At 40.0% G+C, this 27512-nt stretch overlaps 1 protein-coding gene across 1 annotated transcript; it reads right to left on the bottom strand.

The window, feature by feature from the left end:
* On the bottom strand, positions 1 to 26089 carry erbb3a (erb-b2 receptor tyrosine kinase 3a). Its single transcript, XM_061784434.1, has 29 exons — positions 25843 to 26089; positions 18638 to 18795; positions 16676 to 16862; positions 15628 to 15753; positions 14420 to 14485; positions 14223 to 14341; positions 12993 to 13134; positions 12563 to 12676; positions 11406 to 11523; positions 11249 to 11322; positions 11072 to 11162; positions 10946 to 10963; positions 10539 to 10756; positions 9044 to 9176; positions 8847 to 8940; positions 7849 to 8003; positions 7723 to 7776; positions 7487 to 7628; positions 6537 to 6656; positions 6349 to 6447; positions 5445 to 5630; positions 5204 to 5359; positions 4810 to 4885; positions 4060 to 4206; positions 3841 to 3938; positions 3545 to 3745; positions 3259 to 3327; positions 1405 to 1666; positions 1 to 1039 (listed from the first exon to the last, which is right to left on the bottom strand). The coding sequence occupies exons 1-29, from the start codon at positions 25943 to 25945 to the stop codon at positions 279 to 281; spliced, it is 4287 nt and encodes a 1428-aa protein (XP_061640418.1). The 5' UTR covers positions 25946 to 26089; the 3' UTR covers positions 1 to 278.
* Between the last annotated feature and the right edge of the window lie 1423 nt (positions 26090 to 27512).

Here is a 27512-nt window from a genome sequence, read left to right on the forward strand (position 1 = left end):
ATCTTTAAAACTTTATATTTTATTTAGAAAATATAGAAAGAAAAGAAATTTTGTTCATGTCAAATTGTAAACTCAAATACTGGATTTAGCTTTATATGTGTTCTTTTTCTCTTCAGTGCTCATACAGCTGGAAATGCCCCACTGGTAATCCTGAATACAGTAGTATATAGTTATTAATATTTCTCTGTCAGTTGAAGTGGGCTACATTTTACCTTTTGACGTAATGTTCTGTCAAGTCCTTCATGAATAGAAATAAGCAAGGAGCAGATGAGCCTTCTTCATGTGGGTACTGCTTTAGGTTTGAGGAACATCCTGCTGTGCCAGTAGTCGGGATTGTCAAAGGATCTGTCTCCGCTTACGGAATCTCCGATCTCAACTCCAGCTCGCACTTTTACATAAGGGTCAAAGCCAAACTGACGAGCCGTGGAGCCACTTGCCTCACCCTCGCCTCCTACTTGCATATTTTGGTACACTGCTGTCGGTACAGGCTTAATGGCGGGGAGGCAGTCCATGTCCTCGTACTCATAAGTATCGTCCTCATCCCTATCCTGGATCTTTAGCTGCCTGTTTTCCTGAAGAGCTTTTCTCAACTTTGGCTGTCTGTTAGTGTAATGATAATTACTGTCTTCCACGTACTCTTCTTCCTCCTCCTTCTCTTCCTCTTCTGCCATTCCAACAACTGTGGGAGGAGGCGGAGGGTCATGTGCCGGAGGGTCTTCGTCCTTCTCACTACACCTGATATCCATGTATTCATATTTAACCTCTTCAGAACCAAGCTGTTCTGAGATGTGGTTATTCCTGATGGATGTTGTGACATCGCCCAAGCTCGCTGTCACTTGCGATGATAGGGAGGACGTTCGCTTCTTGTTGGCCTTGAGCCGGTGGCCATTGTCTTTGAGGTGGCCGTTGATTCGGGACGAGAAGCTCGCATGCTTGGTCATGTGCTCGTATTTGTCGTCGTTCAGGTTGCACAAAAGCCCGGATGAGTACGACTTGCCTATCCTGTCGGGAATAACTCGAGACGGACACAGCAGGGTTTCTGGCGAAAAAAAGAGGTACAGTTTTTCAATTTGTCACAATCACTAGATTCAATAAAACCATCTATCCATTTGTTATACTACTTGTACCTAGCCAACCGCAGGGCACATATAGACAAACAATCAATCATTCACACCTGTAGACAATTTAGAGTCTGGTGCACATGTTTTTGGAATGCGGGAGACAGACAGTGTACCCGGTGGAAACCCACTTTAGGTTTGAGGAACATGTGCTGACCACTCGTCCACCATGCTTCCACAAATTCAACCAGTCCTTCAAAATGATATTTAAATAACCTATTTGATCATGAATTTGGAAAAATCCCTTTTACTTTTACTACACTACTGCAGTATACAAATATATAACCTTTCTCAGGGCTGTCTCCAGGCAGCACATAACCGTTTTGGTCCTCTTCATCCATCTCTGGGGATGGCGTCTCAGGCGGCCCACCAGAGAAGCTGTCTCTTTGGGACATGTAGGCGCTGTCCTGCCGATGACGCCCACGCTTCGGGCTCCCAGCCAGAGACAAGTCCTCGATCATCTCCAGCTCAGTGGCTGTGCCGCAACCCTCAGAACTCTCGGACATAGTGCGAGCGGAGTTGAGTCGAGAACGTGACTGCCACGGAGCCTGAAATATTGTGGAATATTAGAAGGTAATTTTGATAGCTTTTATTGTGTAGTTTTTGGATGATAATTCTATACTTAATTTGGTACAACTCCATAATTTGAAGCGAAATTATGAGATATGTATCCAAAATCTTTGCTTACAAAGATAATAATGCTAAATTTTGACACTATATCCAGGTATTTGAAGACCTAGGTAAGTTTTTTTTTTCCTAAATACATTAAATATGTTTGAAGGTAAGTGCTGAAAACGTGCAAAGACAGAAAAATACAGTACTGAATTGTTGAGATTTTTATTAAAACTCTTTTTCACCAGCACAGACTTTGTAGGCAGGGTTCAAAACTAATCCTGTGACAAAAGCGGGCTGGGGGCATAGTCTGCCATGAGTCCACTCCCCCACTATATAAACACCAATTGCCCCTATTCCATGCAGTGGCCATTCGGTGGCACTTCCTTATTCATAATAATGTGAGCCAGTTCTACCTGTATAGCATGCAGTTAGCCATCAAACTATGCCTACAACTTGAAAAAAATACATCTTCCCTGAAGTGTAATGTGTTTTGTGTTATTTGGGCTACAGTTTATCTGCCGTGGTGTGACCCACACGCATGGCTTGTAGCGAGGCAGTGGCAAAGCCGACGCGATCTGCCACCCCGGCGACCCCTTGCCAGCCCGCCAGCGGCTAGAGTAGCCGCCTGAAGTTTGGCGTAAAGGCATTGGGGCCGTCAGCCTCACAGTTGCCGACGTCGCGGAACGATGAGGAGAGGAAAAAAAATCGTCCACGGGGACGACGGTCCATTGCACCGCTGTGGCTGCATACGGTGCACCCTTCAGGAGCCACGGCTGCGCGATTTTGAATGAATTTTGAACTGCCAGCTGAATTTTAACAGAGGCAAACAGGAAAATTCTCCCGGCGTGGGACTCAGAGGCTGCCTGGCCGCCACAGAATGCCTCTCTGCGGCTCATGAATATAGGCAATGTGCATCGCTGTAAATTCTCCTCTTCTGGCTTAGCAGCCACGTATTTGATTGACAGCTAAAAGTTACACGGGGCAAAGTTTTCAGCGCATTCAGCTACATGCCTACAGTATCTGCAAGCTGAGAGAATATCTCAATTCTTGACCATTTTGAAACCTGATTTAACGTACTTTGCAATTTTTTTTATTCATTCAAATTTGTCTGGCTTGTTAACAATACTCTTTTCTGTGGTGTGTCAAATTTACAAGACCTTTTTTGGGTCACTTACCTGGGTCCTTAAACTGACAGGCAGAACAATGAAATGCTCTTCCACTAGATGGCAGAAGGTTCACTAAACCAGTGTAGCCAACTGTTGCCATTCATACAAGAGAACAAGTCATGGCTTCCTGTGAGTGCGTTCAACGAAACAGGTGCAGATTTCACACTGAGTAATAACATTTGTGAGTACAGTGGACCCCCCACTCTTCGCAGGGGATAGGGGCCAAGCCCGACCACAAATAGCGAAAATCCCCTCAATAATGGTTAGGAAACACTGGATAGTCATGGATCTCATAATGGAGGGTTTATCCAGTGTAGCGGTAGAAGACAAATAATTGGGCTCAACGAAAATGCTCATACCTGTCCTGGGTTGTCTACACCTGCTGTCATTGGCAGATAACCAGCACCGCCTGGTGTACTCAGAACCACCTTAACAGACACAAGTTGAATTTAGATACAGGAAGTTACATTCAAATATATCCAAGGTGTTTGAAAAGTCACTGTGCCTTTATATTTTTATTAAAGGACATGTTTCAATGTAGACTACAGGAGGTACATTGAATTGTACTTAAACGTGTGTTTAGAAAAATATAAGTGCACAGTGACTTTCCAAACCGCCTGTCTTTTAAAAACAGACATCAATTACTCTGTGAGAATCAAGCCTGGAGAGGCCGTTGAGGCTCCTAGACTTAATGGGAGATACATAATGGGAGAGTTGGTGGAGGTTATCCATTGATACTTCCTCCACCTGGTCCTCCAGCTCAAAGTCAAGATCCTCCAGGTCATCCAGGTCTGCACTACGTTGGGCAAACTCATCAGGAGGCCCGTCAGGCTGGCTGCAGTCCTCCTGTTGACAGTATATAAATATATTAACACATAAATAACACAAACAAAATGTGTACTTTTACTGACTCTCCTGAAACAGACAATATGTTGTCTTACCTTTATCACCAGATAGCGAGGAGGATCTCTTGCCATTCTGGTAAATTCATTGGCGAGCTCTTTGAATGTGGGACGGACATTCTCATCAATCATCCAGCCTGTAAGGAGTTTGTTGTGGTCATATTTCACAACATAAAATCCAATTCAATCCAACCCAAGTCAGCTATTGATTAGGTTATAATTCTGAGTAGAAGCAAATGTTAAAGATCATAAACTCACACTTGACCATGACCATGTAGACATCAATAGTGCAAATAGGCGGCTGGGACAGTCGCTCCCCCTTTTCCAGCAGATCGGGAACTTCCTGCGGCCGCATATTTGAGTAGGGCTCTGTACCATGTGACATCATCTCCCATATTGTAACTCCTACCAAAGAATGAGAGCGATTTAATGTGGTATCAAAAAGCACAGCGCAAGGTTGCTCCCAACAACATTTAACATATACTGTAGGAAAGAGAAGAATATATTTTCAGCAATGGAACATTTCTCCCACTCTCAAATGCAAATGGTACAATCCTGTCCATTTATTCCAATTGTTTTACGTCATTCTCCATAATCTAGAACAGCAGTGGGCAAAATATTTGATTTAAATATTTTATGCCATTAAATAATGTATTTTTGTACAGAATAAAATATTTATTCTAAATATTTAACATTTTAAATGTTATTTAATATATTTTATTAATTATAATCAATGTTGGCTTGCGTTGTGATTTTAGAAGATTTAACTCAGAGTTAACTGTTAGCAGGCAATTTGTGTCATCTGCTCATTCTTGTCAGAGTGCACACTGCTGAATGTAGAATCTGCTAAACACCACAAGTAAATATGTATGGACAAGGAGATGAGCCCTGACTTTTTTTTAACAGTTAAACATTGTCAGATATTTGCACAGCGTGATCTACTCAGATTTGCATAATCCTGCAGTACAAACAAATAAACAAACATATGGCGATAAAAACGTAACTCACCATAACTCCAGACATCACTTTGATGAGTGTATCTGCAAAACAGGATGCTCTCTAAGGCCATCCACTTGATTGGTGTCTAAAGACATATTGAAAGTTTTCAATTAAAATACACATTCAGTCTATCCATCCCTCCATTTTCTACACCGCTTATCCTCACTAGGGTCGCGGGTATGCTGGAGCCTATCCCAGCTATCTTTGGGCGTGGGGCAGGGTACACCCTGAACTGGTCGCCAGCCAATCGCAGGGCACATATAAACAAACAACCATTTGCCATCACGTTCATACCTACGGGCAATGTAGAGTCTTTGATTAACCTACCATGCATGTTTTTGGGATGTACGGTGCTATTCACCGTTATTTGACTGAAAGTCAATGTTTCAGCCAGTATACGAACCTTGACTCCATTGTAAAAGTACTTCTTGTCATCGGGGTACAGTAGGTCGGCAATGCCGTAGTCAGAGATCTGGGCGGTGTAGTTATTCTTCAACAGCACATTTCTGGCAGCCAGGTTCCTATGGACCATCCTGTTCTCCTCCAGGTAATACATACCCTGAGCAGAGTAGAATACAGAGAATTGAATACACCACCCTGCCTATTCTTGTATAGAGAAGTGTTGCTCGGTCAAGTTATTTTACCTTAGCAATCTGCACACACCAATTGAGGAGCCTCTGTGGACTGAGCTTGTTCTTGTTGTTCTTGACGTGCTCCAGCAGGGAGCCATGGTTGTTGAGCTCGCTGATGAGCTGCAGGTTGGCGCCGGGACAGATACCGAGGATCTTGACTACATTGGTGTGGTCCAAACTTCCCATCACCATCATGTGCTGCAGTCGACATTGAGAATTGTTATAATAGCACATTTTTACATTTGCGATTTTAATTTTTTTTTCTTTACGTCTAAGGTGAAATTAAGAATTTCCTCTTGAAAAAAAAACGTCTTTTTCTCTCATGTATATAAACATGATCCTTAATAGATTAGCAATTTACCACCATAAAATGAGCCGTCAAACCGCATGGCTCAGCTGCTCCAAACGTTTCCATCGAACAGCAACACTGCACCCACTCCATCTCTCTCGTGCTCTTTTCTCACGTTAAGTTGGACAGGTGAAGCAAGGCAACCTCGGCAAAATATTTACAACTTGAACCTACATACAGTACCTCGAGTCAAAGCTTTCCAACATGAATAAATATGTGCTTTTGCAATGAATAAATGGGCTTTTGGCAATGTTCAGCACGATTGAGTCCATGATTGCCTTCCATCAGGCTCCTGTCTTGTCAACATCCATCCATCCATCCATTTTCTGTGCCGCTTATCTTCACTAGGGTCTCGGGTGTGCTGGAGCCTATCCCAGCTATCCTCGGGCGAGAGGCGGGGTACACCCTGAACTGGTCGCCAGCCACCCCGGTCCTCAGAACTGTGAGACAGACGCGCTAACCAGTCGCCCACCGTGCCGCCCACTTTAAGCTACAGGGGCGGCTAAATAATTGATTTTTAAAAAAATCAAAAGAAATAAGCAGTAGTAAATAGAGATGTCTTCTCACATCTGTCACTTCGAAGAATGTCTGCCGCCCAGTGCGATCATGAATTGTTTTTATGGCAACTGGAAGCTTCACTGTGTCTCCTTCAGGGATCCAAATGCCCTGTGAAATGCAAATAGGTTTTAGCGTGCTTTAAATCGAGGCACAAATGTGTTGAATAATGTTCTTCGCATTGACGTAATCTTCATTACCTTATGAACTGATCCAAACACGCCATTAGCCAGCAGCTTGATCTTACGCAGGTCGGTGGGCTTCAGGATTCGAGCGTGGACTTTGGGCCCCTTCTCGCTGGGATCCAGTGGCTCAAAACTCTGAGTGCACACAAAGCATATTTTAAATCTAGAAAGACATAGCTGGAGATGACCACAATGTAGCCCACTAGACATCCTCCAAAATGAAAAAAAAAAAACCTCTGAAATAAATATTTAAGAATTATTTACAGGTACAGTACTTGCAAAAAGTGAGGGATATTTAGATTTTGGGTGTAATTTCTGGCTAAGCATAAAATGCAAATGTGCAAACTTTCCAAATATGTCCACTTGTAGGACATTTTCTGTGACTCTTCCAGTCTGTAATTCTTTTGCAATCTGCTGATGGCACTCTAAGCTCAGCGGTCCTTCTGAGGACATCCTGTTTGAAGCTTCGCAATGGCAAGGTACTGTTGATCAATTCTTGTCTTGGTTTCATGATGTCAAAATGTGAACAGTATGATGTTAAATCCCAATTCTAACTGAACCAGGAAATGTATTGTTCCGTTCATGGATCAAACACACCTATTGAAAATGTTGCTCCTCGGTTCCTTATTTCGAGAACAGTAAAAAAGTACTGAAACATTGAAGAGTTGCACGTGCATTCAAACATTTAGAGAATGTCAAAATAAGTTCACCTGTAAAAGTTATAATGCATTTTTGGTTCATCCTGAAATTCTGCCCAAAAGCTCAAAATCCCTAACTTTTAGTGAGTGATGTATCATTTTTGGCCAATGTTTAGATATGAAATACTGTTTCAAACACAAAATTTGAACATGATCCATCTGCAGTGATAGATGGATGACCATAAATCCAATATATTTCCGGACACTCGTATAATAAACACACAGCAAAAGAACATACCCATTAACTAACCCAAACTAAATACTCACCTCTCCATTGGCCATGTATCTCCTCATAGCTCGTTTGTGGCGGATGGCGAGGCCTCGGCGGTACAAAACGCTCAGCACAAAAGCAGAGAAGCTGGCAAACAGAAGGGCAATAACTCCCAGTACGATGCCCGTGGTTGCTTGTCTAGAGACAAAAAAAAAGGAGAGAGAAAGACATTTCACATTGCTAAAAATTAATGCGTGAGCGCAAATGATGTGGAATGAGAGGAGAATCCTACCCAGAAATGTATCTGGAAGACCCAATACAGCCTCCAATTCCCGGACCAAAGCACCTAGGGAGAAATCACATTTCAGGTAAATACAGAAAAACACATAGAGTTCACACAGTCCTAGGTTTGCCTTACCCTTGGGTACAGTTGATGTGACACGGTTCACAGCGGCCTTGCTTGTTTGGGTATTTAAAGATGACCCCCTCGCCTCCCATCACACCCTCAGGACACAAGGAGACACAATGTGGGCCGTCCTGCCGGTTGGCACACGCTACACACTCATCTGCTCCCTGTACACGTATGAAAAACTGTTATCCTCTGTGCACCCCTGCGCTTGCGTAGGTTTTCTACGGGAGCTCCAGATTCCTCCCACGTTCCCAAAACATTTTTTATTATCTATTCTATTTATGTCTATGATTTGCGCAAATCACCTTCGCCGTTTGTCATTAAAGCTAAGGAGTTTTCTATTGTTCCTCCAACTGATTTAATTTACACCTGTATGACCATTAAAAAGGTCAAAATGTAACTGTAAATAGTACCTTTAGTTTTTATAAAGACTTATTTAAGGTGACAGCTTTTTCTTTTGTAGCTACTGAATTATTTCTCATGTTAAACCACCAGGGGGAAGTAAAGTGCATTACGCAAGATCAGTGGTTCTCAAGCATTTCACACCAAGTACGACCTAAAAAAATACATATCTCTTCAAGTACCACCATCGTGACCTCCATGAAAATATAGTAGTGTAGTAGACTTCATCAAAAATAAGACAAAGGTTTCATTCCTAAAACACACTTACTTAAGCCACTGTAACATTATGCACAGTTGGAACAATAACATTACTTAAATATAGGAAAAGTTCAAATTATTCAATCAAAATAAAAATTCGACCTAAACAGTTCTTAAAGAGTAACTGCAAATAGATAGTACTTAAAGGTTAAAAACAAGTGAACTGTACTTAACAAATGTAGTGTACTGGACTAAAAAAAAAAAAAAAAAAAAAAAAACAGTTTTAGCCAGGGTAACATAATGCACATTTTGAAAATTGAACTCAGTGATTCTTTCTTGTGCCAATAGAAGGAGCCAGGGTACCACACTTTGAGATTTTCTCACTTAGCATCAGAGAACATTATTACCGGGCCTGTGCAGGTCTCCTTTCCCTCCTGTACTTTACACTCGGGGTGGCAGGGCATACATTCTCCTAATGGATCAGCAAACTCTCGTCTCTCCCTACATGGGGATGAAAATAATCTTTCAAAATGTTGACACAAACTGCAGATAGAAAACCAATGTTGGGTCGCCAGGACCATGGCAAACGAGAATGAGAACTGACCCTGTCAAGAACATGCACTCTGGCACACAAGTTCCTCCTCTGCTGTACTTCTTGCAAGAGAGACACTGATCCGGGCCTGGACCCCAGCAGCCATCCGAGGAGCACAGTTGGTCACACACGTGGCCAAGCTCAACTTTAAAAGAACACACACAGACATAATATGTCAATGAAACTGTTTTGTGTGCCAATGGGGTGAATTTAGGAGATTCCAAACAAGGCCAAAGTTCTGTCACATTTGATTTTTAAAATGGGCAGATGTGCCAATTGTACGAGGTACAAAAAACAAACAAATATAAGTTCACATTTAATAAAATGTGTATGTAAATGATCTAAAACAGTGTGTTAGAATAAAATTGCATTATATTACTATCAATTAGCCAATGATTTGAAAACCCAATACAAAGTTTTAATATTTAAATGTAAATGTATATATTTTACTAATATTTTTACATTTTATTATTTTACAATGCTTAATTAAATAGATGATCACTATGGCGACTCCTGATGGGACACGCCAAAAGTCACAACAACAGCAATAAAATAATTAAAACATGAATACTTATAATATACTTATAATACCATTTAAATATAAATGTAAAAAACCTGTAAAATACTTTTAAAAAATTTGTTTTCATAATTCCTCATTCTTAAAGTGTTATTAACCAATTGTTTAATAAAATAAATACAAAATTGGTAAAAATGTATATAAAAATTCTCTAGTATGCTATTATTATATTTTATTATTCACAATAAATTAATAAACCAATCAATCAATGAGAAAAATTTATTGATTGATTGAGTGAGTGAGTGAGTAAATGAGTGAGTGAGTGAGTTGTGATTAATTAATTGAACTTTTTATTTCGAAAATGGTGCACAGAAAATTACAAATCGACAATATAACATCCCATACTGAAACAACATGTACTGTCTGTCCGAAAAGGATTAATAAGTTAAAATAAATTGAAAAATGAATAAATACATTTTAATTAAACAATTTTAGGATAAAAAGCACAGCCAAATTCATCCATCCATCCATTTTCTGCACCGCTTATCTTCACTAGGGTTGCGGGCGTGCTGGAGCCTATCCCAGCTATCTTCGGGCGAGAGGCGCAGTGCACCCTGAACCAATCGCAGGGCACATGTAAACAAACAACCATTCACACTCACATTCACACCTACGAGCAATTTAGAGTTTTCAATTGACCTACCAATTTGGGATGTGGGAGGAAACCAGAGTACCCGGAGAAAACCCACGCAGGCACGGGGAGAACATGCAATCTCCACACAGGCAAGGCCGGGATTTGAACCCCGGTTCTCAGAACTGTGAGGCAGATGTGCTAACTAGTTGCCCACCGTGCCGCCAACAGCTAAATTAATACAACAAATATTATAGGACTGTTAATAACGTAAATGGTGAGCTGGGTTTAAAGACCATAGCGGGGCGTACGTGGCCCGTGGGCCATACTTTGCCCACGCCTGATCCAAACCAACTCACCGCACTCATTTCTTGGCCGGTTCTCCTTAATGTCAATGTACTTCTGGCGTCGCTGTGGGCGTGAACTGCTGCTCAAGATGCGTGTCCAGTTGACCGTGTGGTGGTAGCACAGCTTCTTGTTTCCTGTGATGTAGACGCTTCCGTCATTTATTCTTTGCAGCGAGCGTAAGCCCAGAGAGGTCAAGGATGGGATCTTCATCACCAGCATAGAGTAGCCCCTGAAAAATAATGGCAACGTAATGTGATGGGAAAACACTGCAAGATTTGATGATTGTGAGGCCAAATGATTGACACCGGAGATAACATGCAAAAAATAAAAAATAAAACAGAGGCACCCACCACCAACTTAAAGTTCCAAATGAGATTAAGTGGCGGAAAAAGGTGGGCACATGAAAATATTACTATACCTTTTAGAGCTCACTCCTCTAAATGGTTTTAAAGGGACAAAAAAAAAGACAATGTGATCATTAAATTGAGCTTCATTTGATATTATTTCACACAGAGGGACTAAAAACACTGCTTAAAAAAATCACCTATATAGTGTTCTTCCTTGAATGGTTTGCAGGTTGGAGAAGACGGATAGATCTGTCATGTTTACAGGCCAGGACTGGATACTGAGGATGTCTGAAAAGGTTACAGTGTGTGTGTTCAGTGGTCAGACCGAACAAAAATGAACACAGTTGCTGAAAAAGACCTGAAAAAACACACACCTGTAATCTCGCGCACCGTGTTGAAAATCTTCAGTTTTTCTGGATCAAGGGCTGGGACATTGTTGTAATCGTCACTTTTATTGGCATAAAATGCACAAAAATAAGTTGAAATCACGCAGATAGCAAGAACACAACCATTAACGCCAAGTCTTCTTACCCATGGATCCCAGTCACCAGGAAGTGAAGACTGCCTTGGATCTTTGTGCAGTTAATGAAACTGTCGATGTTAAGAGCATCCACAGTCTGTCGGTTCTGAGTTCCTGTACCGCGGCAAGCTGCAGAGAAGGATTTAAATATAGGATTCCATTTTTAGGGAAATAATTCACTATATGAACTTAAAATAATGTAGCTTTACTCAACAAAACTTAAAAACAAAGGCACAACAAATGAAACCAAATTAACCAATCACAAAATGTTTGACTGGTGCACTGTCCTGTGTCATACTGAGAGCTGTTTCTAATATTTTGGTTACCTTAAAGGCAAAATATTAGAAACAGTATGATGCAGTGCAGTTCTACCCTATTGCTACCATTAGCCACAAGCATTTTAAACCAGCACAGGGCAACCTTTTTGCTCAAGGGCAACATTTGATTTTTAAAACGGAAAGATGGGCCAAGTCATTGGTAGGTAAGGTTAAGAAAGAAAAAAAGTTAAATGCAAATGTGAAACTTTATTTTAGTAATATTAACCAATGCAATTGTTTATTAATTATAATTAATGTAATTATAATTAATCATCTAAATATTTAATTATATACAAATGTAAAAACATTTATTTTACTAAGATTTTTGCATTTTATGTTAAAAACTTAATTTGAATAATAAAAAAAGTCATGCTCATTTTTATTGTATCTCATTCAATTTAATTATGCAACTAATTAATTAATAAATGTTAAATGTATGTATTTTTTAAACTAATATTTGTTATTATTTGCAATACATCAATTAGCCAATTATTTAATATGATAAAGGAATACAAAATACTTGTTGAAAAATGTTAAATGTAATTATATCTAAATTGATAAGATTTAGGGGGAAATGACAAAATTATTGCAACAAATGTACTCGGTGGACCAGATGAATGAAAGGAGCACTGCTGTATATGAATCCCTTGGTGACATTGTCAATCAAACGTGAGCATTATTATCCTAAAAAACACCTGATTTTGTAGTACAGCTCTTGTATTGGATGTGGTTTGGGATATTCAATACTGTAAGTATAACGCTACACTTTTGGATGTAAAATTCGAGCTTTTATTTATAGCAGAGTCATTTAAGTAAAACACTTAATGTACTATTAATGACATGAAGTATACCTTTAGGACAGAGCCCTCCACAGGGCTCACATCTTTTCACCCCATTTTTCTCCACCTCCATTTTATGTGCGGGACAATTGCTCACGCACGAGCTGCCATCCACCACAAAGTTTGCTATGAAAAAAATACATACAGTATGTTTAGGAGACACAAACAGCACTAAAGCAGTGCAAAGAGTACAGAATATGAACAATTATTGCTGTTCATAAAAGTTGATTGGACACACTAATGCTAAAAAACAAAGTGGAATGAGGGTCTTCTGTATTCACTTGCTGGAGACACCTTTTATTCTAGAGGAGACTGAGGGCAGCAAGAAAACGGACTGCAGCAGTATGGTGGACACTGTGGCGTATACTTCTGCAGTGTTTAGAGCTAAGTTGACCAACGCAGAGATAGTGCAAAGCTGTGGAAAAGGGGCAAGTGGACTCACTGGGACACTGGGCCACACAGATGGAGCCATACTGGTACTTGGCACTGGGGTTGGGCTCCAGTTTGAACGTGTGCTTGTTGTAGATCACAGTCTGAGGACACTGAGGGACGCAGGAACCCGAGTTGTTGAAGTTCCTGCAAGCCTGCAAAATCCAACAGACAGGGATGTATTTTGTCATTTGGGGGCTTAAGGCAAACCCAGTGATGGGGCCCTCCACATTTGTGTACTGCAAAGGTTTTGAATATTTAAATGTTTATTATCAACTAAAAAGTGTGAAATTCTCCTATTTCCTGAGCTAGATAAAGTCCTTAAAAACCTTCTTGAAGATTATTACCAAACAAGTGAGGTATCTCAACACTTACTGAACAATAATCAACATTTAATATAGTTTACCATTTCAACAGCTTTCATACTCAGAGAGTATTGTCACCTCTTGATAAAAACCATCACTTGTGTCCCTCTCCACTTCATCTCCACTGCATCTTCCTCAGCTGACACTGACAGTAGCGCTACTGCTCTTGGCTCTAGATGTTGTCGGTTACGCACATTCTGTGTCACGGTACAAAAGGTTGAACCCTTTGGTTGTTTTGATCAAAACAGTTTTCCTGTCACCCTTTCATCTTCTCTGCTCCACTGAGATGGCTCCTCTTCGTTTTTACAACACACCAATAAATTTGTTTTGCTACTTACTACCCTCTTCCTGAATCAAGTGAGCACATGCGCAGTAAGAATATGCATGAGAAGTGAGGGGGGAGCACTCAAAACAATCATGATGGATGAATCATTTTCATTTTTAAGCACATGAATTAAGGCAAAAAAAAAAACAAAGAAAGAAAAAGGAGACTGAAAACTTTTTAAATTAGTTTCTATGAGAAGTTTCAGAGCCCCTGGAAATTTCAGCTTACCATTTGCTTAATGGTAAGTCCCCCCCTCAGTACAGTTGACAAAAACAAAACAAAAAAGAAGGTATTGAAGCAACAATATTCAAAATTATATTTCTACTTTGTGGTAATGTAAATGTTTGACTAAGGCAAAAGTAATACTTTTGATTGAGATCAAATCCAAATTTAAGGTTTGAACTAAGCCATAAATATAACTTGAGACAAACTTAAAGTATGCCTCTAACAAAATACAGTAATTTGCTTAAATTGGTCCAAAGTGTAATTTTTTTCAGTCTATTGGTTTGACATTGTGATCTGAATATCACAGATACCAACCAACACGACTTACAAAGCAATCAGTATCGAAGGGTCCAGTGCAGCCTCCAGCACACTCATTGTGACAACAATCGCTAGGGTTCCTGCCAAAACAGCGGCCATTGCACTGCGGGGCGCACACCGTCTTGGTCACTAGAGCACATTTGAGACGACATGTCAATCAATCAACCGCCACACAGAGCAAAGTAACGACACGCTAATGTCACTCACAGATCTGACACGTGTTGTTTCCGGGGCCCCAACATGGAACGTCCTCACATGCTTCACTGCAAGGCTCTAACACATACATTCATTTGTTATTATTAGAACATTCATGTTTTTATAATAGGGATGATCGCAGCTTTATTGGATATAATACCGTCGCACAAAGTTGCAGATTAATTCCCTTAAAACATTTAAAGAGCATTATGTTACATTATTCTCATTGAGGCATCATAGAAAGTAAAATGGCTAATAAAAAAAAATCATACATATAAAAGTGCCCTAAAAATTTATACACACTTAAACTGCTGTTAGCGCAGTTGATGTTTCTGTCTTTTTCGAGATGAACCCTTTGGAATGAATAGCTTTGAACAAAGGGTATTCATCCCAAAATGCAGATGAAAACACAACTGAAGTACAAGTGTGTTTTAATAAATACTCTCTTCATAATCATCCAAATGTGTTTAAATTTTGGGACACCCTGTACATAGACACATAAAACACAAAGTACACTAAACAAAAGATAATTGCTCTCTAATATATATTAATTTTCAACATTTAACAACTCATAACAGTTTAAACTGACTGAAAGGCCTTTGTGAAACTTCCAAAATAATTAATCAAATTCCTCAGCACTCGTATTCTAATGCCAGGTATTTATGATATAAAAAAATGAGACCACCACTAACGTGTCCTGTAACCTGTGCAAGTCAATTGATTTTTAAAAATATTTAGGGGTTGTGGTTGCACAAGTGTGCACACGCTCTTATAACTTGGGAATTGGCTGTGTTAAGAATTAACCGATGACATTCAAACTCATATTAAATGGGAGTCAACACACACCTGCCACCATTTAATGTGCCTCTGATTAACCCCAAATAAAGTTTACTGTTCAGTCTTGAAATTATGTATCTCATTTTTTATATATAGAACAAAAACCTAGCATTTGAATAGGGGTTTGTAGACTTATTATATCCACTGTAGCTGAAGTTAGTTTGGTTGGTTTAAAATATATATATATATATATATATATTTTGTTTTTCTTAAGCTGCTGCAGCCCTGTGGCACCCCCCAAGGAGAAAAAAAAACACTGTTACTATCAACAAAAACTGCAGCACCATCTTTTCTGCAGGCTTAAGCAGATCATCTTATTTTTTTACCCTCATCACAAATCTACTAAACAGCAGATGAATGGATTTTGGTGTGTTTTCACTCACTTTCAGGCCCATTGTCCTCCAATACAATAGGCGCTGTCCCATCCTTCACGATGTCCAGCCAGATGACCTGTGGGGCATAGCTCAGGTACTTATTCTGGATGATCTTGACTCCGCCCTCCAGTATCTCTGTGAGTGGCAGACACTTCATGTAAATGATGAGACGCAAAAACAAGTCGCAACATGCTCATGACTCATCATATTTGTCATTATTTGATATTGCAGCACAGGAAAACACACCATCATGGGCAAGAGCTCCTGTTTCACTGGCAGTTAAGAAGCTTACACGAGGCATTGCTGGGACCTCACCACATACACTACACGACACACACACTACACACACACATACTGTTCAACGACAGGTATGCTGAAGGCGTGGCAGTGTGGGAGCTCCAACGAGCTGCCTCTTATCTGCGCAGCCACCCACACTTAAACATACTATACTTTAACTGATATACTCGAACATATACACTGTCTTAAAGACAAACTCTCACAAATACTGTAGACGCTAACATGTACAGGTGTATACATGTGTGTATGTATACATACATTGACTCAAATATATACTGTACTCTCAAACATATACAGTAGACCTAAACACATACTAAAACATATACAGTACTCTTAACATACACACTGAAATATAAACTTTAAAATGTACACTTTGACGTACAGTATATTCTTAAACTCATCCACTAAAACATACACTATAAATACTGCATACACTGAAACATAAGCTCTAATGTACAGTATACACTGGGGGGGGGAGCTCTTTGAATTTACTTAATTCGAACATGTACATCAGTTGGACATGATTGCACTAATATATATTATTTGTTCATTTTCAAGGAAAGGAGGGGAAATACGTCAGATTACCATATATACAGTTCACTGAAACATACGTAAACTGTAACACGTGTGATGAAGGCCATGCCATCAGGAGATAATTCTCTAAGAAATGTGTAGAAGAAATAACTGTTCCTGACGCTCCCACTTTCTTCAAACTGTATAAATGGCCCATAGGTAATAGCAAAGCCACTTGCATGTGTACCTGTGAGGTGTGTCAGGCCCAGTTCATGCAGGCCGTGCTGGCCGTCCTTCTGGTAGTTGACCATCACGGCCAAGGCGTACTGGTCCTCGTACAAGGTGGTGCCCCTGATGACACGAAGTTGGTCCAGCGGCAGGCGGTTGAACTCGTTGATGGCAAACAGGATGTAGCCTGTCACCTCCCTGATTGACTGCACGAGATTTTATCAGATATATTTGTGCATTTGTTTGGCATTTGCACTCTGATGGACTCAAACAGTGAAGCATTCACCAACATTCTCTGGCCACAATATTAGGTACACATGCACGAACTCAAGCAGTGGTGTTTAAAGTATGGCTTGGGGTCATTTGTGGCCTGTTTTATTGATTTTATTGGCCCGCAGTATATTCTAATAATATAATTTAAACAGACCTGCATCAAAAGGTTATGAAAAAAAATTATATTGAAAGATAGCAGACTATTTCTTTTAATTAAAAATAAAAATGTAACAAAGGTTGACTGTTATGAGACATCCCACTTTTTTATTGAACACCATTTTTTAAATGTAAAAAGAAAGATTTTAGTTTAACTTGATAGAAAATTATTCTTAATTGAACAATTTCATTTAAAAAATGAACGTAGAAGAGGATATCACACTTTTTTTAATTTAAGTTGAATGTTACAATTTATAAGTCACTGATGGTGTAGTTGTACACTCGCCTGACTTTGGTGCGGGCAGCGTGGGTTCAGTTCCCACTCAGTGACGGTATGAATGTGAGTGCGAATGGTTGTCCGTGTCTATATGTGCCCTGCGACTGACTGGCGACCAGTTCAGGGTGTAGTCCGCCTTTTGCCCGAAGTCAGCTGGGATAGGCTCCAGCGCCCCGTGACCCTAACCTGGATAAGCGGTGTTGAAAATGGATGGATGTTACAATTTTAAATTATTTTTTTTTTTGACATCCCACTAATGCTTATAACTTTTTTCTTTTCCACCAATAACCCCAAGATGGTATTTTGACTCAAATTCTGTTTAACTACTTTGCATAATTTCCATCCATCCATCCATTTTCTGAGCCGCTTCTCCTCACTACGGTCGCGGGCTGCTGGAGCCTATCCCAGCTATCTTCGGGCGGGAGGCGGGGTACACCCTGAACCGGTCGCCAGCCAATCGCAGGGCACATAGAAACAAACAACCATTCGCACTCACATTCAGACCTATGGGCAATTTAGAGTCCTCAATCAAGCTACCACGCATGTTTTTGGAATGTGGGAGGAAAACGGAGTGCCCGGAGAAAACACTTTGCATAATTTGACGTACATTATATAAAATTGGTTTTTAACATGTTTCATAAACACAAGGTGAAGTGGCCCTCATTGTTTTGTTTGGACATCCCTGGTCAAAAGATATCTAACGCAAGAGCTGTATCAATTGTTCTACTTTTACAAAGATAAGCAGTATTGATTTAACAATATGGACATTATTGTGGTTGCAGTTTGTTGTACTACTGTGATTAGATTAGAATAAGAATTTTAAGCCTTAATCAACGCAGTTTGCTTGAGCTGGGCAAAATATTAGAGCCAGTAGGATGTAATTCAGTACAATAAAAGGTGACTGTAATGAGTAAAGGTACATTTATTGAAAAGTCGGTTTACATTTTCCAAGATAACATTTGTAATGTGGGGAGAGATAGTCATTATTTTCTGCAAAGAAAGCTAATAATAATTATTAGCTATCTTTACAGATTGGCGAGGAGAAATCCAATGGTTCTACTGCCTTATAGTGGAGCATGTGCATCCATTTTGACTTAAGTTGAAGCGACTAAAAATAGTTCCTGGCTCTATCGGCTACCGCTATACTTTCTGACAGTGTCATTCACAACTAAGCATTATTATGTTTGTAAATATAATTGTTTAGCGACGTAACTTTACTATGCAGTTGTACCTAATGCTGTGTCCAATGAGGTTTTCTCATTTTCAGTGGCTCACCTGCAGGAAGGAGAAGTCTCTGGTGTGCTCCATCATGGTGATCTCAAGGTTGCCCATGACGATCTCACAGCCAGTGTACCTCTCCCGCATCAAGTTGAACTGGATCTCGGAATTTCCCGTCGTGCTCAGAGCATTTTGGGTGCCGCTACAAACTACCACTGAGGGGAAATGATAAAGAATCAACACCATTTTTCTTTTTCAGTTTGTCACTTCTCGACAATTTCGTAACGCTGCTTCAATGTCAATTGGCAAGGCATGGGCAAGGAAATTATATGCTTACGTAAATTGTGAAGCCCAATCTGAGGTGCTGTGACATTATGTACGCCTAACTGACAACATGTGAAAAAAGGTATTCTAATATTAGTAAGTCCAAATGAGACAAATACGACCAGAAGTTGCATGCATGTACGGTATGAATGGATTTGCTGCAACAAGGTCTGTATATACGTGGTGTGGCTCTTACAAGAAAACATAACACAAGTGCCTACAGTGTGTGCTGGGGCAGCACAGAGGACACTAACAGTCTGATGAAAACCCATTGTTTGGGGTCTCCAGTTGGATGGCAATATGTTCACGTGAATTAATTTGCTTGAGTAAAGCAAGATTATACAGTGACACAGTGTGACATTGAAAACGGACAACTTAAAGGGGTACAACTTACGTTCACCCCCAATTTTCTGAAAAATAGATGCCTTAAATGTCAAACAAAACTTGGAGCTCCAACTAGCATTATGCATGATGTCAGCCAATCTGAAACTTTTTCTCGGTGAATATAGAAAAGATTCAACTCGCAAGTGTGGTTTTCTTTTTCTTTGTCTTTTTATGTTTTTCTATGATTCCACCACATCAGGCTACCAGTAATGGAAAGGAGGAACAGGATATTCAACTTATTGTCATTTGGGGAAATGTTTTGGCTGCTCAGTACAATATATGAGCAGTACAATAATATAAAGTATATATCCATTACATAGACAGTTTTTCCTAGCAGGTGCTAATGTAAATAGCATCACTTTGCAAGCACATCTCTTTTTGTGTTCCAATAAGTGTCAGTCAGGCATCTTGAATAGGTGTGTAGTTTTACTTTATTTTTAGTTTAATTTTACTGTCTCGTTAACTTATCTTTTTACAACAAAACTCTTCAAATGTGACCTAAAACAATGACTGTACAGTTAACAAAGGTTTTATGATTTGGACAGTTTGAGCCTGGTACATACTGTATTTGTTCACATTACATTATTTCCTAAAAATTGTTTTGAAATATGAATGACTTGGTGGCAGGAGTTATATCAACACTAATGGATCACACTGGGCTAATTATTAGACTCCAAGGTGACTGTAAAGGTAGAAATCTTTTAAAGCAGGAAAAAACCTCCGGGCATGAGTTTACAATAAGTTAAGCAACACATGTTCACGTGTACAAATGTTGATACTCAGAAACACATTCCATTAGGGTCAAAATTGAGGAACACAGAAATAAAGAGACTACGATCATGATTATTCATGTGAGCAATGGACGTGCCGTACATGTTCATAAAGGTGTGATAAGAGTCCATTTATTGTATTTTCCTACAACATGGGGTTGTCACGGACTGACGTGGTACCGGATATATTTTTCCATCCTGCCACATCAGTAAACAATAGGACTTTTCCCAAGAAATGTGTTAGCCAACATGTTGAATGTCTTAATAAGAACAAACAGACGATTGCTCTCGGGAGCCACATTGTATTACTTTAAATGTTTAGTTTCATTGTGTAAGTTCAGAAGTGATATCTTGACATGTTTGTTACCATCACATCAGGATATGAGTTCGCAAATGAAGGAGAACTATGCTGTAGGAAAAATGGTAGAGTAAAATTAACCAAATGCTGTGATTGTTCAGTGAACATAGAAGTGACACCAAATGTCAGATTGTGTTCGCTGTGATGACTTAATTCTTCTGGAAAGCATTACTTATTAAATTGTATGAAATTTAAGTTACATCAGTTTATCGGTGGACTGAACACAACTTCAAGTGCGTGTTGAGAAACGCTCAAAAACACCTACATGCAAACGTGTGCTGTTCAGAATGCACAGCAGACAGAAAAGGGTGACAGACTGACAGAGGTAGCAAAAGTACTCACACGAGGAGTAGAACGTACAGATTTCTGTTTTTAAAAGTAGGGAGTGTAATGGAAAATGTCATGGTATAACCTATTTCAGTGTGTTACTGTACCTTCAAGAGTGAATTGCAACACTTGGGACAAATTATTCAAGACTGACACCAGTTCATCTGATCAAGAACAATGGCAAAAGATAGAGGTGTTAAATGGACTTGGCATTTTCTCTTTGAGGACCCTCTAATCATATTGTTTTCTGTCTGACCAATTGTCTGTGTCTTCCTGCATTATGTGGTGTATTGGTCTGTGCCAATTACATAGAGGAAGGTATGAAAATCAATGTTGGAAACTATCTCTTGCCCATCCACTTTCGAGATACTGCATGTCTTAATGTCGGATTGTTTGACCTCTTATTTAAAATGTGCAAGTTACTTTGTCTTCAAATTTTTATTTCAAGTATTCTCGTTAAGTATCTTTCTTCCACAGCAGAAGTAAAAGTAAAAAGTTGTCAGAAAAATATATACTCAAGTAAAGATACCATAGATAGATATGGTAAATACTGTGAAAACAGTGACAAAGTATTTGTACTTCATTACTTCCCACCATTGAAAGCTGATGTTGATGCAGGTGTACAGTAGTAGCAGCAGCGTGGCAGAAAACTGCAATGAGCGCCGTGCAAACAATGCACAAGCTGCGACTGGAGGAGGCTGAGAATGTTAGCAGGCTGAGTGGGTTTTCTATCAAAGGACGACTTTCAGCGCTGGCAGATGGATAGCGGGCAAGAAAAAAAAGGAATGGGGCAGAGGGATTAGAGTCAACATACACACAGATAAACAATGGCCTCCTTTTTGAAAGATGTAAAAATTGTAACGCATCAGTGTCGCACAGCCAACCTCTGTGCATCCACGCTGACGCTTGACTCTGAGTTGGACTATTCCATCACTGACCGTAGTATGGACGGCCTTCAAAAAGGGATCATTGTCCTCAGATCTGCACTGTAACCAAACACAACGCGGGAGGAAAACAAGACACGAAGCAGATCAGGTTTACGTGTTGTCGTTACCAAGATTTCAGTTTTGAGAAAAAAGCAGGGAGGAGGAGGTAATGACAGCGCGGGTAAAGCGCTTGAAACAATGAGCGAAGTAAACAGAAACTTGGCACAGAGCAGCCAGAGATTACTGCACGATGAGCAAGCTCACATGCACAGACACCTGAAACCAGGTCCCATTTCGTGCCGTGTTGCCGCACCGTGTGCACAAACAAAAACAAATTGTTAGTGTTGTTCAAGACTTCTAATTACAGCAGGTCAATTAATGCTGACAGTGGGAGTTACACAACTTCACAAACTTTGGCAACAGCAGTTTGCTTAATCACTCTTGACACGAAATAACTTAGTCTGTGCTTCATTTAAAACCTCCAAATAAACACAATTTAACAAAATAAATATTTAACCAGGTGTCCTGGTGTCACAAAAGATACGTATAAACCCTAACGACTAACCTCACATGTGATGCATTCTGAAACATGAACATACCATTTTAGCTATCAAGCAAACAAAGCAACTTTGTAGACAGAATTCCTCTCACGTTTGTTGCTCGACAGTGTCCATGTGATTTTGGGCAAGAGACGGGGTACAGCCTGGAATGGTTGCCAGCCAATCACAGGGCAGAATTAGACAAATAACTATCCACACTCACACTCACACCTATGGACTATTCGGTCTTCAATTAACCTACAACCTAGAACGTGCAAACTCAACACTGGCAGCTGAGATTTGAACCCCAAACCGCGCTGCCCATTATTTATACACATTAAAGCAATTTTATCACTGAGGACTTTTTTTTACACCACAGCAATATTTGCTGGATCTGCTGGGGCACTGATGACAGTGATGAATGAAAACTATATAAATTTACAGAATAATCACCTCATCATGGTATTACATAAACACATTCTCCTTCCCCTGTATTTGTTATTGCTGTCTTGCATATATATCTTTAACATGAAAAATAGTGGCATTCTGATATTTTGGTATGTAGTTACAACAGTTGTCCAAGTTAAAGTGAAGGGAAAAAACAAAACAATTTTGGAACAGATTTTCTGCCAAAATTAAAATAACTAATCCATTTAGCAAGAAACATGAGGTGGACACACTTTATTTGCTTTAGTGGACCACATAAAAGGGTGCCATGCCTTGAATTTGACACCTGTGCACTAAGGAGCATTCAGTTCAGTACACTCCAGGCTGATTTGTTTGCGTAGTGGTATAGCAGATCATCATAGGAGCGTGTGTACCTCGCCAGTCATTTCAACAATGCAACTTACAAATCCCAACGTCTGCAAATCCTCTCTCCTTCGTAACCCACTGCATTTGGTAAAAGGCGCTTTTGTTTTCCTCCCATTCTGTATGGTCAGTAAGCAGCACACAAAGCCAGAGGTCGTGCTCAAAGAAAAGTGAGGCTTTATTCCTCCGACAAACTAGCCCATGAGAAGTGTGTTGTCAAGAAACAAATCACCTAATCGTCAAAACAAAGCACATCACGTATTCTTATAGCCACGCAGCACGTGCAAACTTGAAATATGATAAATGGCACCATACAGTGCCAAAAGGGCTTTACAAAGCCTCACATTCACCCATTCACACACCAATGGGCAGCTGCTGTCATGCAAGGCACTGCCAGGCCCACTGGGAGCAAATTAGGGGATAGTGTCTTGTCCAAGGACACTTCGACAGCAGATAGTTGGAGCCGGGATGCAAACCGGCAGCCGTTCGGCCACTGGGCGACCCGCTTGACCAACTGACCGACAGCAGCCAAAAATATCACAGTCGAGTTTGATCTTGCGCCAACTTAATTCAAACGCCCAATTAAATTATTATTCTTTCATGTGTACTGTTTTGTTGATCAGGAAGATGGGTCTATCATTAGTGACGCGTGGAAACTCAAGCATGGAACAATTACGTAACTGCACCTATCTAATTGCACTACATTATTAATTGGAACGACACGCGAATACAAGGTGCTAATTTCAGGCAGTTGTACATTGCATTCCCATTGGAACACGGAAGTCACACATTTCCACCACTGCCACACTGTCCCCAGCCACCATTTGATGAACTAGTACACTCTGTCATACAGTATCTTTCCATCTGTTTTCTATAGCGATTGTCATCATTAGGGTCAGCTGAACCAAATCTCAGCTGACTTTTGGCGAGACAGACGCTGGTGGTCTGCCAATCACAGGGCACATATAGACAAAAAAAACATTCACACCTACGAACCATTTACAGTCTTCGATTAACCTAACCTGGAGAAAACCCAGGCCGAAGCCGAGATTCAGACCCAGAACCTCAGAATTGTGAGGCATGCCTGCTAACCACTAGACGACCATGATGTCATAAAGCAAGGCATAACAAACTGTGCCATCCTGTTGCCACATTGGTACACAGATTTGTCTTTCCGCAATTATAAAACAATACAAAAGCTCTTTCACAACAGGCCTGTTTACTGCGTAGTAAATTCCAGTTTTACAACAGGCCAGTAGAGCAGTGGCCTAAATGACATTAACCCGTCCATCCATTTATCCATTATCCGCTGTATCCTCACAAGGGTCGCGGGCGTGCTGGAGCCTATCCCAGCTATCTTCGGGCGAGAGGCAGGGTCCACCCTGAACGGGTCGCCAGCCAATCGCAGGGCACATATAAACAAACAACCATTTGCGCTCACATTCACACCTACGGGAAATTTAGAGTCTTCAATCAACCTACCATGCATGTTTTTGGGATGTGGGGGGAAACCGGAAAACCCACGCAGGCACAGGGAGAAAATTCCAACTCCACACAGGTGGAGCCGGGATTTGAACCCTGGTCCTCTGAACTGTGAGGCAGTTGTGCTCACCAGTCGTGTACTGTCCCGCCTTGACATTAACCCCTCAGATTTATTTAAATTCTGTTCCTCTGTTATTGTTGTTTTTTTTTTAACATAACGCGTGGTCACATGCAAATGTTGTTGTTGTTCCTTGTCATTTGAACATCAGCTGTCATAGATTGGTTATGTGATTATGATGATTGTTTTGACCACATTCTTTTTTTCTTATCCCAGGCGCCACCGGTGTCTGAAGCAGCAGGTGACAGAAACAAGTAGGTGGGGTCAAAGTTTATACAGTCCCTCTTAGATTCAAATCACAACAACGCTTGCAGTGGCGTTGATGTGATGCGTGTACATCCTCTGGGTTAATACATACTGTATTATTTTCATGCAAAATTGCCTCCTCTGACTGCAGGAGTGATGACATTTTTTTCTTTGTCTCGAAATATATCATTGAAGGGTTTTTTTTCTTACGGTTGTCGTTTTTTGTTTTTTTACATTTTATCATATAATTATATCCATGGTGTTTTATTTATAATTTCAAAATTGTAACAAAATATTAATATCATTGATAATGATGAGTAATAAGTAACTAACAATTATACATTGATGATCTAATGTATAATGCAATATCTATTTACATACACCAATATATACATAAATATATAAATAATAATAATAATATAAATAAAAGATGATCAATATAAAAATACAATAATATTGAATTTGTTCAAAGTCTATTTGTTGCATACTGTAGATATCTACTGTAGCTATCTACCCATCTAGCTAGCTAACTAGCTATCTAGCTATCAATTTATCTAGGTTTATCTATTTTACCTGGCCTATTCTTCAACTTGATGTGCAAATGAATGAAGTTAATTACAATATGGTTTCATTCCTAAGGTGTCAAACTAAAAAAGAAATTTAAAAAAAAGAGTGAGACTCTGCTGTGTGTTTTTAGAGTGTGTTGAAATGAGTTGTGCAATTCTATGCGAGTTCCAGAACCTTGAAAGAGTGACAGGTGAGATAAGCGTCGCCCCACAGAGTTGTGGGAGAGGTGCAGGTGACTCATCGCAAACAGGTTTGAACTTTGTAGAGCAGGTTGTGATTGTGTGGCAGGACAGGTGTTTTTTCTTTTGTTTTTTCCCTACATCACACGACGAAGCAAAGATAAGTCGAAAACTTGGTGATCTGCTTAACATCTGTGTGTGTGTGTGTGTGTGTGTGTGTGTGTGACCTTACCTCCTTGTGTCTGAGCACTGCAGAGTTGCAGCACTAAGCAGGGCAGCAACAGCAGGACATAGCGCACCTGTTGGCCCTTCTTCACAAGTGTGGTCATCCTCATTCAAAATGTCACGCTGTTCCGAAGCAGGATTACCATCCCATAAAGAAAAGGGCCCAAAAGTCCATTTAGACTAGCAATGGTAGTAGATCCAGTCCTTGTCGTGCCGTGTCCAGCTCATAGTATGAAGTTGAAATGAACCCAGCAGTGATTGGAGCGTCGCTGGGGGCCAATCAGAGACCGGAGCGCCTTATTTCTCGCTTGCTCTGATTTAAATGGGAGGGACCAGTGTGAACAGAGCACACAGACACACATTCATGCACACAACAGGTTGAAAAATTTGAACCCTTAAAAACAGCTTGGATTACAGGAATGAATTTCGTTAAAAGTCGAGCATTTGCATGTTGTTGTGCATCAAAAGCTATTGTAGTAATTCCTTTTTATTCATTTGATTCAAGTTTGTTATTATAATTATTGCCTTCCACTTGTCACAACCATATACTACACTAGGAAATTTGAAAATCTTAACACTAGAAAATTATAATAAGAAATTTTTCCTATTTTCAATTTTCATACTTACAATAGGCAGCAGGTTGTCCTAGTGGTTAGCACCACTGGCTTGCAATTCTGAGGACTGGGTTTCGAATCTTGCCTCCGACCTTCTTGTGAGGAGTTTGCATGTTCTCCCTGTGCTTGCATGAGTTTTCTCTGGGTAATCTGGCTACCTCCCACATTGCAAAAACATGCTTGTTAGGTTAATTGAAGACTAAATGAGGTGTGAATGTGAGTGTGAATGGTTGTTTGTTTATATGGGACCTGCAATTACCTAGCAACCTGTCCAGGGTGGACCCCGCTTCTCGCCCTAAGTCACCTAGGTTCAAGCTCACCTGTGACCCAAGTACTGAATAGAAAATGGATGGATGATACTTGCAATAATAATACATTATACCAATTTATTATACACATACCCATACTGCAGTGGGTAATTTACCTTATTTGGTTTAATTTATTCGGGTTCTTTCTCAACCATCTGTCTCATTGATCAGTGGATTTAATGAGCATCACTTCTACATCACTTCAGGAATGTTGAACCTGTTATCATCTACAGTTTTACACAGACATAAACAACAAGCCAAACTCAATATCACAAATCTTAACGTGGTGTACGTAGGCTGACCTAAGAAGCTGGGACTGTACCATTTTTTTTTTATTCAGGAGCAGGGGAATGCTTCCATCACTTCCATCGTGACTCAAAGAAGATACTTCTTAAAAAAAAAAAAAAATTGTGAAGCACTGTATTTTTGTCGGTCTGTGAGCCCTGTCATGGTTAAGCACAGTACGCGCATACCGATTTTTAACATTCTAACCCTTTTTTTTTTTGGAGAGAGCCCCATTCATGACAAGGAAAGAAATCTTCATGTGTTTTCTTACTGTTCATATCGAGTGTGGTGTACTCCAGATGACACAGCACACCTCACACACATAAAACGATGCCTAGATACCACGACTGACCTGAATTTAACTAGATTATCTGGTAACTACATTGTGGTTGTGAACTTTTCTCATTGTTGCAGTGGTGAATGACTTTTGAGAGACATTTTACAAACACTGCAATTGGCTGGTGACCAGT

Source organism: Phyllopteryx taeniolatus, chromosome 9, assembly GCF_024500385.1.
Source record: "Phyllopteryx taeniolatus isolate TA_2022b chromosome 9, UOR_Ptae_1.2, whole genome shotgun sequence".
Taxonomy (NCBI): Eukaryota; Metazoa; Chordata; class Actinopteri; order Syngnathiformes; family Syngnathidae; genus Phyllopteryx; species Phyllopteryx taeniolatus.

Bases quoted from the DNA above. Each gene is read 5' to 3' on its own strand.
- erbb3a (XM_061784434.1), bottom strand. From the start codon at position 25,945: ATGAGGATGACCACACTTGTGAAGAAGGGCCAACAGGTGCGCTATGTC. The intron at 16,863-18,637 runs GTGAGCCACTGA...AATCTCGTGCAG, and splicing joins GAGACTTCTCCTTCCTGCAG to TCAATCAGGGAGGTGACAGG. The intron at 11,163-11,248 runs GTGTGTGTTTTT...TAACCTTTTCAG, and splicing joins CACGGTGCGCGAGATTACAG to ACATCCTCAGTATCCAGTCC.